Here is a 12,251-nt window from a genome sequence, read left to right as displayed (position 1 = left end):
CAGATGCGCAATTAACATTTAGTTTTTACAAAGTCTTTCCACGAGTGATTAATGTGCGCATAATCTGTGACAAAATCAAAATGCAAAAATCTGTTCCCCTTTCAATTGTTACCACGGTTATGCATGTGCTTCTCGTATTTTTATTTCTTTTAGAAGCATTTCAATTTGGGCCAGTCCATGTAAGCCAATTTCTGCAAGTGTAAAGGGTTAAAACTATCATTCTGATGTTTTGGATGGTCAGTCCTTACATCCATAGCTCAGTCTATGAATTTGAGTGTTTACATTTCTCCAGCCTCATCTCTCAGCTGTTTACCAAAAAAAGTGACCCCTTTGTTGTTGTTGGAAACCCAGATTGCTTGTTTAATTAAAGTACAATATTGTTATGATATGAAAAAAACTGTTTTGCTGAGTAAGTCCACAGTCATGAAAAAGCTGTTTGCTGAGTAATAAGTCCACAGTCACAAAGGAAGTGAACATCCACATGTTTTTAATCAATGCTCAACATTTCACCATGAAAATCAGATTTTATGCAACACAGGAAAATTATAAGACTTTGATCTTCAATACTTTGGTCTTGTTTATTCAGCAACTTCTTTTCCCTGTAAGAAGAAAGATAGAATATAATGGATCAGTAATAATATAATAAGAAATTATAATATATGGAAAATAATAAAAAAAAGATAGAATATAATGGATCAGTAATAATAATGAACCTGATAAATATATGGATAGAATATAATGGATCAGTAATAATAATGAACATGATAAATATATTATGAACACTTGGAAAGAACACTGTATAATGGAACAAGCATTTTAAGACTCAGTCCTCAGCTTGGATTTTCAACTTTTAAGTACCAGCTTAGTTTGAAATAATCATATTTTTTTGTCCTACCTGACATGTGCTTCTTAGAGATCTTCGAAACAGTTGAGTGAGTGTAAAAGGTCTGTATTGACCTCTGTGAAGACTGAATCATAGGTGGTGTTGATGTGTTCATATCTGAACATGAGTCAGGTACAGGTTTAGCAGCAGTTCTGTACCTTTCCAGTGTCACGGGTCTTGGCTCTGAGCTTGTTGACCTGAGTCTCAGCGATGTCAGCACGCTCCTCAGCCTCCTCCAGCTCATGCTGAACCTTCCTGAACTTAGACATGTGCTGGTTTGCTGCTTCCTCCTGGGTGAGATAAAGAGAGGGAGAGCAGAACATCAGCATTCATTAAATACTTCTTTCTGAAGATAATTATATTTTCGAATGACTAAATACGAATGACTCGTATTTGACTAAGTCTGTGACTCACCGCTTCCTCAGCCTGCCTCTTGTAGGCCTTCACTTTCATCTGCAGCTTATCTACCAGGTCCTGAAGTCTGCCAACGCTCTTCTTATCCTCCTCAGTCTGTGGGAGAAGAGCAAAGAATCAATGTCCCATAGTTATATACACAAACCTACCTGTGTTAGAGTCAAGTGTGTGAAGGATGCACTTTCTCTTACCTGGTAAGTGAGCTCCTTGACTCTGCGCTCATACTTGCGGACTCCCTTGACTGCGTCTATACCTCTTCTCTGCTCGACCTCCACCTCAGTCTCGAGCTCACGCACCTTTGTGAAAAAAAGAAACATATGCATTTGTTTTGCTGGTGAAATCAGATGTAACAAATCCTTGTAAAACAGGTAGAGTGTTCTCCCTAGTCAAGGAGGCACAATTGTTGTCTGTTCCTATGTACTATTTACAATTTTTATTGAAGGGGTCTATAATTATAACAACTTTTCATTATCTCGGTCAGTGGTTCCCAAAGTGGAATTTACATTTCAAATGTTATGAATATTGATAACAACAGCAGATTAAACTAACAGGGATCTGTGGAAAATGTGTCCAATACAATGTAATAATATTAACCCACAATTGATGTTCTTAACCCTTAGATGCACAACATGAGCCTGGGAGGCTCACAGTGATATTGGTATCCACAGTACTCCATCACTGATAATTTTTTTCCCCCAACTCAATTCTTCTTGTATTTGTAATATACTGTATATTACTATTATACATTTTGGCATGTATTTAACAGTGTTTAGTTCAGTACCAATATGGCCTCTAGAGGCCGACACTCGCTTGTTTTAATGTTGTGAGGTTGCTTCCACCACAGATAGCACGAGCTCCTCATGGTAGAAACATTTTCTTCGGCAGTTAAGAGACGTTTGCCAAGTAAGTCAAAAGTGAGACAGAAGCACCGAAATTAATTCATTTTGAAGGTAAGTGGGAAAGCAGAATATTAAAGTAATGTTTCCAGAGTATGTACATGTGTTTGTTAAGATGTTATGTTGTTTTTTCACGTTTTTATGAACTTATGAAAATCCGCTAACCTACAAGCTAATTTAGCCTTCTAGCTGGTAGCCCCACATAGCAACGCTAGCTTCCTAGCAACAGCCTTTTTTGCAGCAGAGTGAATGAGTCAAGTAGCTAGCGATCTAGAGAGAGAGAAATTAAACAATGTATCTAGATGAAGCCTAACAAATGATTACAATGAGATGGATTGGATGCATGTACAGTATATTATACCGTGTGTTGATATTTATTTAACATTTTTATTATTATTATTATGAATGAAATGGCAGTTTAGAATAAATCTGCCAGGACAACTGTACAAGCTTGAATGGAGCAACTAGATTAAGACGTTTGAATATCTTTATTTTAACTTCTTTGGGATAGGTGGCAGTATTTTCACGGCCGGATAAAAAACGTACCCGATTTAATCTGGTTACTACTCCTGCCCAGAAACTAGAATATGCATATAATTAGTAGATTTGGATAGAAAACACTCTAAAGTTTCTAAAACTGTTTGAATGGTGTCTGTGAGTATAACTGAACTCATATGGCAGGCCAAAACCTGAGAAGATTCCATACAGGAAGTGCCCTGTCTGACAATTTGTTGTCCTTCTGTTGCATCTCTATCGAAAATACAGCATCTGTGCTGTAACGTGACACTTTCTAAGGCTTCCATTGGCTCTCTAAAGCCGCCAGAAAGTGGAATGGGGTGTCTGCTGTCTCTGGGCGAAGAACAGCAGCAGAATATGTAAGTGGTCAGCCTGGGGACAATGAGACTGAGATGCACGTTCACAAGACTACTCCATTTTTTTCTTTCAGCCTTTGAATGAATACAATGTTGCCCGGTTGGAATATTATCGCTATTTTATGAGAAAAATAGCATAAAAATTGATTTTAAACAGCGTTTGACATGCTTCTAAGTACGGTAATGGAATATTTTGAAATTATTTGTCACGAAATGCGCTCGTGCGTCACCCTTCGGATAGTGACCTGAACGCACAAACAAAACGGAGCTATTTGAATATAACTATGGATTATTTGGAACCAAAACAACATTTGTTGTAGAAGTCCTGGGAGTGCATTCTGACGAAGAACAGCAAAGGTAATCCAATTTTTCTAATAGTAATTCTGAGTTTAGTGAGCCCCAAACTTGGTGGGTGTCAAATTAGCTAGCTGTGATGGCCGAGCTATGTACTCAGAATATTGCAAAATGTGCTTTCGCCGAAAAGCTATTTTAAAGTCTGACACCGCGATTGCATAAAGGAGTTCTATATCTATAATTCTTTAAATAATTGTTATGTTTTTTGTGAACGTTTATCATGAGTAATTTAGTAAATTCACCGGAAGTTTTCGGTGGGTATGCTAGTTCTGAACATCACATGCTAAAAAGCTGTTTTTTTATATAAATATGAACTTGATTGAACAAAACATGCATGTATTTTATAACATAGTGTCCCAGGAGTGTCATCTGATGAAGATCATCAAAGGTTAGTGCTGCATTTAGCTGTGGTTTGGGTTCATGTGACATATATGCTTGCTTGGAAAATGGCTGTGTGATTATTTGTGTCTATGTACTCTCCTAACATAATCTAATGTTTTGCTTTCGCTGTAAAGCCTTTTTGAAATCGGACAATGTGGTTAGATTAACGAGAGTCTTATCTTTAAAATGGTGTAAAATAGTTGATTGTTTGAGAAAATTGAATTGTGGTAATTTAGTTGGTTTTGTATTTCGCGCCGTGCGATGCCATTGGCTGTTGGCTAGGGGTTCCGCAGGCGGAACGGGGTTTCGCTAGCGGAACGTCTGTCCTCAACAGGTTAAGGTCTTGGCTACAATTCTTCTCAAGTCCACTAAATAAGTGTAACATATTCCCCAAAATGATGATTTTGAACAGAAATGCACCCTGATTTAAGCTTTTAAAATTGCAACATTTTCTCTCCGCCACATGGCAAAATGTGTAGAATTTCAAGAAATTAGCTCTAAAATTACAAAATATTATTTCTGTCCAAAGGCAAAATGTGTAGAATAGCTGAACATTTGTTTTAAAACTGCAAAATGTTGTTTCTGAGGCCAAAAGGTGATTTTAAAATGTTCTTTCCCAGGGGCCGAGACATGATTAGTCTCCTTTGGTAGAAAATTGTTTTTGATGAAATTTAAAACGTGTTAGTTTGTTACTTTCACTAGGGTGTAGTAATGACAGTTTCAGCTACTTAAAGATGCACTCCATTATCTTAAGACATTGGCTCGAATCTAGGTCTTGCCTTTAGATTTCAAGAAAATTAACAACCAAGGATGAATTTTTCACTTCTCCCATAGACATCACAAACCCTGGTCTGGTCTGAATCGCAAGCATTCCCGGAAGTCTTCGAATGTTGCACCTCAGGGTTTAGAAACACCGTGGGAAAACTAGATGGATGCTATTTTTACTGAACTCTTAGGTAGGAATTTTATTCTGATATTACGAGGGGTCCCTAATGAATTTTCTATCACAAAAGAGGTCCCGTGTCAAAAAGTTTGGGAACCCTTGATTGTGTTAAATGTTGCTGGTTCAAATACCTGAGCCTTCAATGTGAAAAATGTGTTGATGTCCAAGGCACTTAACCCTAATTTGTACCTATCCGGTGTACATGACAATAAAACGTAATTTTTAATTGAGAGATAGAGTCTCCTGTGTAATTTTATATGATCGAATACATGTTCAGCAATCATTCTTTTAATCCACCCTGCTGGTAACTCACCCTGGATTCCAGTTTCTGGAGCTGCTTCTTGCCTCCCTTCATGGCCAGATTCTCAGCCTCATCCAGGCGGTGCTGCAGGTCCTTGACTGTGACCTCCAGGTTCTTCTTCATCCTCTCCAAATGAGAACTGGTGTCCTGCTCCTTCTTCAGCTCCTCAGCCATCATGGCCGCCTGGAATGGTAGTTTCTTTATTTTATTCACCAATTGGCACAAATCATAACATCCCTCTGACATCTTTATTGCGGTTAACCAGCCCAGATACCATTTCCCTTGAGGACAAATCAAATTGATGTAATTCATGTACTCACATCAGTGATGGCCTTCTTGGCCTTCTCCTCTGCATTCCTGGCTTCCTGGATGATGTCGTCCACCTCTCCCTGCACCTGCACCAGATCAGTCTCCAGCTTCTTCTTGGTATTCAGAAGGCTGGTGTTCTGAAGGAGGAAACAAGATGATTTGTTTGACTCTCAAGAGAACATACAAGTCTGAAATTCTGAAAATCTAAAAGCAAGGACCGTCAAATTCCAGGTGTGTGTAAATGTTATTATGGTTGAGTTTCATTTGAAATGGCTATTGACCCATACCTGGGAGTGCAGCAGTCCAACACGCTCGCTGGCGTCTACCAGCTCAGTCTCAGACACTTTGCGGCCTCTCTCTGTCTGCTCGAGAGCAACTCTCAGCTCCTCGATTTCAGCCACCATCAGACCGTTTCTGCGCTCCACCATGGCTACCTGCTCCCTCATGTCCTCTGCAGCACGGACGGCATCATCAAGGTGCAATTGGGCATCCTGGGATTCACAATGACATACGTTCATTAGGACTTGTGGAAGTAGGGGTGATAGGATGGGTGATAGAAACGTTAATTGGTAAGAATTTACTCAATATCCCTACCTTTCTGCAGTATATAGTTCAATCTATTCAATTCCTCTGTTCTATTATTTTCTACAGATTCACAAACAAATCCCTAGCCATGTTCAGATTTTAGAGCCTGATGTCCCAGTTCCTTTACCTTGAACTGTCCCTGGATATTCCTCAGCTGTTTCTGGGCCTCAGAAGCCATCCTGTTGGAGTGGCTCAGCTGGATCTCCATCTCATTCAGGTCTCCCTCCATCTTCTTCTTCACCCTCAGGGCGTCATTCCTGCTCCTGACCTCAGAGTCCAGGGTGCTCTGCATGGAGTCAACCACCCTCTGGCTGTTCCTCTTGATCTGCTCCATCTCCTCGTCCTTCTCAGCGATCTTCCTGTCCACCTCACCCTTGATCTGGTTCAGCTCCAGCTGCACACGCAGAATCTTGGATTCCTCGTGCTCCAGTGTTCCCTGGACAAACAGAAGCAGTCAGGCCAATTGTGTTCAATATATTTAGATGTAGAAATTAAATATATATGACTACAATAAACTCCAATACAGGGATCATTGGACTGTAGCTGGCGTTGGCTAGTGTAACACTGCTTTCCCATCAAACAGCTGTAGTTTATACCTCAGCCTCCTCCAGAGCGGTCTGGATCTCAGACTTCTCTGTCTCCACGGTCTTCTTGGCCTTCTCCAGCTCATGGATGCTCTTGCCAGTCTCTCCGATCTGCTCAGTGAGGTCAGAGATCTCTTCTGACCACACACACACACACACACACACACACACACACACACACACACACACAGGAGCAGTTTAGACTTGGGAGATTTTAAGTGGATATCGCCAATGTACTGAAGTTAACATTGAATCATAATAACAGTTAATTAATAACTAACACTTCATATGGTCTTGCAAATCTAATTGCCCTCCGCATCCTTTGGTTGTTCAAAGGAATAGTGATCACAGGTTAAAAAATCGATATATTTTGATCTGTACATGAAAACTCTGAAATTGTGTAATAGTAGTTTTGATGATTGCAGTTCCTTCCATTTTCAAAACACTAGTCAAACATGAGCCAAATAGAACTGCTGTCAAATGCTTACGTTGCAGGTTCTTGTTCTCTCTCTTCAGAGTCTCCAGATGATCCAGAGCCTCCTCGTATGAGTTCTTCATCTTGAAGAGTTCAGTGCTCATAGAGCGAGCCTCCTTCTGAGCTCCTTCCAACTCAGCCTGACCCTCCTCATACTTCTGCTTCCACTCTGCCAGAACCTAGGGGAATCCATGGGATTGTCTTTAGAAGTCATTGATGAAGAGTTTTGAATCTGAAATATGCTACAATTAATCATATATCAGACAGAAAATATCACCCTAGGGTGAGGTTTCTTTGTTTTCACCTTGTCAAAGTTCCTCTGCTTCTTGTCGAGGTTGGCGGCCAATGCGTTGGCTCTCTCAACGTCAATCATGAGGTCCTCCACCTCTCCCTGCAGCCTCTGTTTGGTCTTCTCCAGGGAGGCGCACTTGGAGTTGGTCGCCTCAATGGTCTCCTCGGCCTCCTGCAGACGCTGGGCCAGCTTCTTCCTGTTGGACAACAAAGGGAGGTTTAATGAGCTGAAACAAATGTTACAATACATGTTGATGTAACATTTTCTCAGAGCCCCCTACCAACCTCACCATCAATACCCTATATTTTAGTTTTTGCTGATCCGTGCGACTCACTTGGCCTCCTCCAGCTCCTCTGTGCGCTGGATAGCATCAGTTTCATACTTAGTCCTCCACTGAGCCACCTCACTGTTGGCCTTGGACATGCCGCGTTGCAGCTCTGCCTTGGCCTCCTGCTCCTCCTCAAACTGCTCCCTCAGGAGGTCACAGTCATGGCGGGCAGACTGGACACCGTGGGCCAATGCGTTTTTAGCCTGTGAGAGAGAAATACAAAGAGAGATTGGAGAGAGTCAAACAAATTATAGTAGAACTCTCTGAGGATGGTGTCATCACCATGTATATGAAGATATGTCTTTAAACCAGAGTTCTCCAACTGGCAGGGTGCGATTTTTATTTGGCCCCTCAAGTTTTCTGAATAAAATAATATTTTGGTGGGGGGGACCATAAAAGACTGTAAAAACACCAACAAATCTGCTCCAAGTGATTTTAATTTTGGAAATCTGTTCCAAAGTATTCCCATGCACAGACAGACAGATAAATGTGATCAGAGGCATCATGCCCATAGGGGGCACAGGGGCACATGCCCCCTCAGATTTGGCCTGTTGTTTCTCTTTCATACTACTAGCCACCTTGCAATTTTATGAAGTTGGCTTTAGTCAGCCCCGATACTGTAGGTTCCCAAAATCCCAACCTCATAACCTGCTACCAAGAAGGCATTTTAGGCTATCAATCAAGGTAGAGTGGCTAGCTAGTCTAACTATCTTAGCTGACATGCCTGCTAGAAAGGCTGGTAGACTTAAGAAAAGCAAGCAATAACTAAATGTACTGAATAAGACTCAAAGTCCTTTCAATCTTTTACCCAGATTTTAGCAGAGATAAAGAGAAGCATATTTAATTTCTTTAAACAAAATAACCACCAGTCAGGAAGACACAGACAGCTGAAGAGGTATGCTTAGATATGTCGAAAAACATAAATGTTTTTTACAATGAATTAAGTATAGATTGCAGGAAAAAGCTGTGTCAGGTGTTTGAAAAATGCAAAAATCTCCAACCTCAGGACCACCCCCCCAGCCACCCTCATGTACTTTGTGACCCACCAGATTTTTTGTTTTAGGTGCATGACATCACTGTATGTGATCGCATGCAAATGTAAGCAAGGTTTGAAATGATAATGTTTTAGTCAAATATTATATCTGTTTGTGCTTCTTGCATTCAATTGGCAGTCTACAAATTATATGCAATTATGTCCTGACCGTCCGCTCAAAAAAAATAATCACGCGGCTGAATCTAGTTGAAGATCCCTGCACGAAACTCTGGGGTCGATGGAGTCCATTTTGGGTCACTTACCTTGACCTCTTCCTCAATCAGCCTCTTCAGCTCCTCCACCTGCTGAGTGAAGGCCTGTTTTCCTCTGGTCAGCTGAGACACCAGGGCTTCCTTCTCCTCCAGCTGGCGGCCAAACTCACCTGCAGGGATAGAGGGACATCTTGTTAATGAGGTCTCAGTTTTCTAAGATTGAAAATGTATTTTAATGTATCATAGGGCAATGTTGTTTGGTGGTGAATAGTACAATAGAAACTATGTGGACCAGTGGAGGCTCCTCAGAAGAGGAAGGGTAGGACCATCCTCCTTGGTGAAATTTAGATAAAATTAAATTGTGAAACATTAAAAAAAGTTATATAAAACTATACAAAATATATTCACGTCACCAAAAAATTGATTAAAACACAATGTTATGCAATGAAGGTCTACAGTAGCCTCAACAGCACTCTCTAGGGTAGCACCATGGTGTAGCCATGTTTCCATTCAACAGCTAGTTTCCATCCTCCTCAGGTACATTGACTTCAATACAAAACCAAGGAGGCTCATGGTTCTCACCCCCTTCCAGAGACTTACACAGTAATAATGACGACGTACTGCAACCTGTCATAGCTCTTGCAGCATGAACTGACATGTTGTCCACTCAATCAAAGGACTAGCGAATGATGATTGTTTTCGCCTGATCACAGACAGCTGATGTGTTTTGCACTGAAGTCCAGAAGGGAAAAGGTGAGACGAGGAGAGCACGTAGATGCGAGAAGGAATTATAGAATGAGCAAAATGATCATGCTGTTTGTATGTGGCTTCTATGAAAGTGAACTGTGTTTGCGTGTGATCAGGGTAGTATTCATTCCACCGATTCTGTTGAAAACCTTTGTTAAACGGAAGCAAATGGAACAAAATGAGGATAAACGTACCTGAATTTGTCCAATAGAAACTCTTGTTTGCAACTGTTGGACTAATGATTACAACCTAGATTAGCTATATGCAGGCAAGAGTGTGCAAGGCAGTATAGAATGTGTCACGGTCTCTCATCTCGATCACTCAAATTTTTCTCCCGACCTGTGCACATACATTGTAAACTGTCATTCATAGGCTAGGTTGTAGCAACCTCATGATAGGTCTAGGGAACATTTGAGTATCATGTAGTATTCTAAACCTATCGATGTTACATTGAGCTGGGTGAATCGAATATGAAAGAGTCATCCAATATTCTGTAATAGAAATAAGGCCAAGCTCCTAAAATAAAAAAAGAATCTTAAACATCACCGACCGGCACTAATGTGGACTATGGACAAGAATCCCCAAAACATTTTATTGTGTTCTACTGAAGTAAAGCATTAGTTTGTTGTTCATTGCTGATGGTACCATTTTCTGTCAGGAGTCTGGCCCTCTGTCCGCTGATGTCGTTGACCTGCCGAACATTCTCATCATTCTTAGTCTTGAGCTCACTCAGCTGGTCCTCAAGAGTACGGCACATCTTCTCCAGATTGCCCTGTTAGTGAAACATGTTCCATCATTACTTTATATATGTGACTCCTGTCAACTTCAGTTCACTTGAATGGTAATGTAGTTGACCCTCCTCGACACTGCTTGACCAAATCATCACTACTCACCTTAGCCTTGGCGACGGCCTCCATGTTGCTAGAGAGGTCATCAATCTCCATCTTGTATTCGCTTTTCTCCTTCTCCAGCTTCTGCTTGACGCGCTGCAGGTTGTCAATCTGCTCCCCGAGCTCAGCCACACTATCGGCCTGCTTCTTGCGCAGAGCGGCGGCTGTGGCCTCATGCTGCAGGGTGGACTCTTCAAGATCACGACGCAGTTTCTGGAATTCAGCCTCACGCTTCTTATTCATCTCAATCTGAGCAGCAGTGGCGCCTCCGGCCTCCTCCAGCCTCTCGCTGATCTCCTCAAGTTCCCTGGAGAGATCAGCCCTCTGCTTCTCAACCTTAGCCCTGGCAGCACGCTCAGCCTCAATTTCCTCCTCCAACTCCTCAATACGGGCCTAGAACAGGGGACAGGAGCAGGGGGAATGAACACTACAATACAATTGAACCTCCCAAAATAATAATAGTATGTGTACTTTGCATAAATGTGTTTAATACAAAGACAATTAATATATTCAGTAGACAGTGTCCAATTTAGGAACCGAACTACCATTTTGAAGCACCGTCTTTACAACGGTAAGAAGCACTAGCAAGAAGCACCATCTTCCAACCTATTCAACCATCAGAAGCCACCGGGAAAAATGTGTGCTACCAGAATAATGTTTTTCAAGTCTGTGCTTTTCTGTTCTGGAGCTTTGTACCTGGGTGAGTCTGGAGCTTAGATCCCTAGATCCTGTACTGTACCTGGAGTTCCTTGATCTTCTTCTGCAGCTGAGCTCCCAGAGACTGCTCATCCTCAATCTTGCTGAGGAGCTGAGTTGTCTCAAAGTCCTTCCTAAGAAAAACAAATATGCCGACAGCAGAGATAGTTTTGGTTCGATAGTGTAAAGGGAGAGTATTATACCATTCACATTGCTTTTAATGGAATACTTCAGCATTTTGGCAATGAAGCCCTGTATCTACTTCCCCAGAGTCAGATGAACTTGTGGATACCATTTTTATGTCTCTGCATCCAGTGTGAAGGAAGTTAGAAGTAGTTTTGCAAGCCAATGCTTACTAGCATGCTAGCAGTTACCATAGACTTCTGGTCATTGCGCTAACAGTTAGCTACTTCAAACTGCATGCAGAGACATAAAAATGCCATTCACGAGTTCATCTGGCTCTGGGGAAGTAGATAAAGGGCTTCCAAAATCCTGAAGTCTCCCTTTAAGAATCACATGAATATGCTGATTCACAATTACAATAATTAGCAAACAACAACAATTAAAGCAGATAATACTGTAGTCATTTGTTTGTGTTTACTTCTTGATTTTCTCATCAGCTTGCTGCTTGTCATTCTCCAGGTCCATTATGGATTCCTGGGCCAGTTTCAGATCTCCCTCCAGCTTTCTCTTGGCTCTCTCAAGATCCATACGGAGCTTCTTCTCTTGCTCCAGCGAACCTTCAAGCTAGAAGATAAAAAAAGTATATTCTTCAAATCTAAACAACTGAAGATAATATCACCTTACATACTATCATGGCCAAAATGTCCAACTCCACTCACGTCGTCCACTTGCTGTTCCAGCTTGGTCTTGGCCTTGGTCAGAGTGTTGACTTTGTCCTCCTCTGCCTGCAGGTCATCCAGTGTCTGCTGGTGGGCCTCTTGGAGGGCTTTCTTCTCCTTGGTCAGCTTGGCAACACTCTCATCCATAGACGCCATCTCCTCTGTCAGGTTTTTAACCTGTAAATGGCCACAACATAATTATACTTCACCATAA

At 41.4% G+C, this 12,251-nt stretch overlaps 1 protein-coding gene across 2 annotated transcripts in view; it reads right to left on the bottom strand.

Moving 5' to 3' along the window:
- Positions 1 to 470: 470 nt before the first annotated feature.
- Positions 471 to 12,251, bottom strand: part of LOC106593100 (myosin heavy chain, fast skeletal muscle) — a 61,573-nt gene continuing 49,792 nt past the window's right edge. For both annotated transcript variants that reach the window (XM_045710192.1, XM_045710190.1), the window contains exons 23-40: positions 12,038 to 12,214; positions 11,797 to 11,942; positions 11,239 to 11,329; positions 10,503 to 10,892; positions 10,255 to 10,381; positions 8,914 to 9,032; positions 7,624 to 7,820; positions 7,302 to 7,485; positions 7,011 to 7,176; positions 6,535 to 6,659; positions 6,066 to 6,374; positions 5,641 to 5,844; positions 5,365 to 5,490; positions 5,057 to 5,227; positions 1,489 to 1,593; positions 1,298 to 1,393; positions 1,042 to 1,173; positions 471 to 599 (exon numbers count right to left, since the gene is read on the bottom strand). In XM_045710192.1, the coding sequence (XP_045566148.1) occupies positions 579 to 599; positions 1,042 to 1,173; positions 1,298 to 1,393; positions 1,489 to 1,593; positions 5,057 to 5,227; positions 5,365 to 5,490; positions 5,641 to 5,844; positions 6,066 to 6,374; positions 6,535 to 6,659; positions 7,011 to 7,176; positions 7,302 to 7,485; positions 7,624 to 7,820; positions 8,914 to 9,032; positions 10,255 to 10,381; positions 10,503 to 10,892; positions 11,239 to 11,329; positions 11,797 to 11,942; positions 12,038 to 12,214 (2,886 nt within the window). In that variant the 3' untranslated portion in view covers positions 471 to 578. The remainder of the gene's footprint in view (positions 600 to 1,041; positions 1,174 to 1,297; positions 1,394 to 1,488; positions 1,594 to 5,056; positions 5,228 to 5,364; positions 5,491 to 5,640; positions 5,845 to 6,065; positions 6,375 to 6,534; positions 6,660 to 7,010; positions 7,177 to 7,301; positions 7,486 to 7,623; positions 7,821 to 8,913; positions 9,033 to 10,254; positions 10,382 to 10,502; positions 10,893 to 11,238; positions 11,330 to 11,796; positions 11,943 to 12,037; positions 12,215 to 12,251) is intronic.

This window comes from Salmo salar, chromosome ssa02 (assembly GCF_905237065.1).
Source record: "Salmo salar chromosome ssa02, Ssal_v3.1, whole genome shotgun sequence".
NCBI lineage: Eukaryota > Metazoa > Chordata > Actinopteri > Salmoniformes > Salmonidae > Salmo > Salmo salar.
The sequence above is the reverse complement of the archived record's forward strand: the minus strand, read 5'-3'. Positions and strand labels throughout refer to the sequence as shown.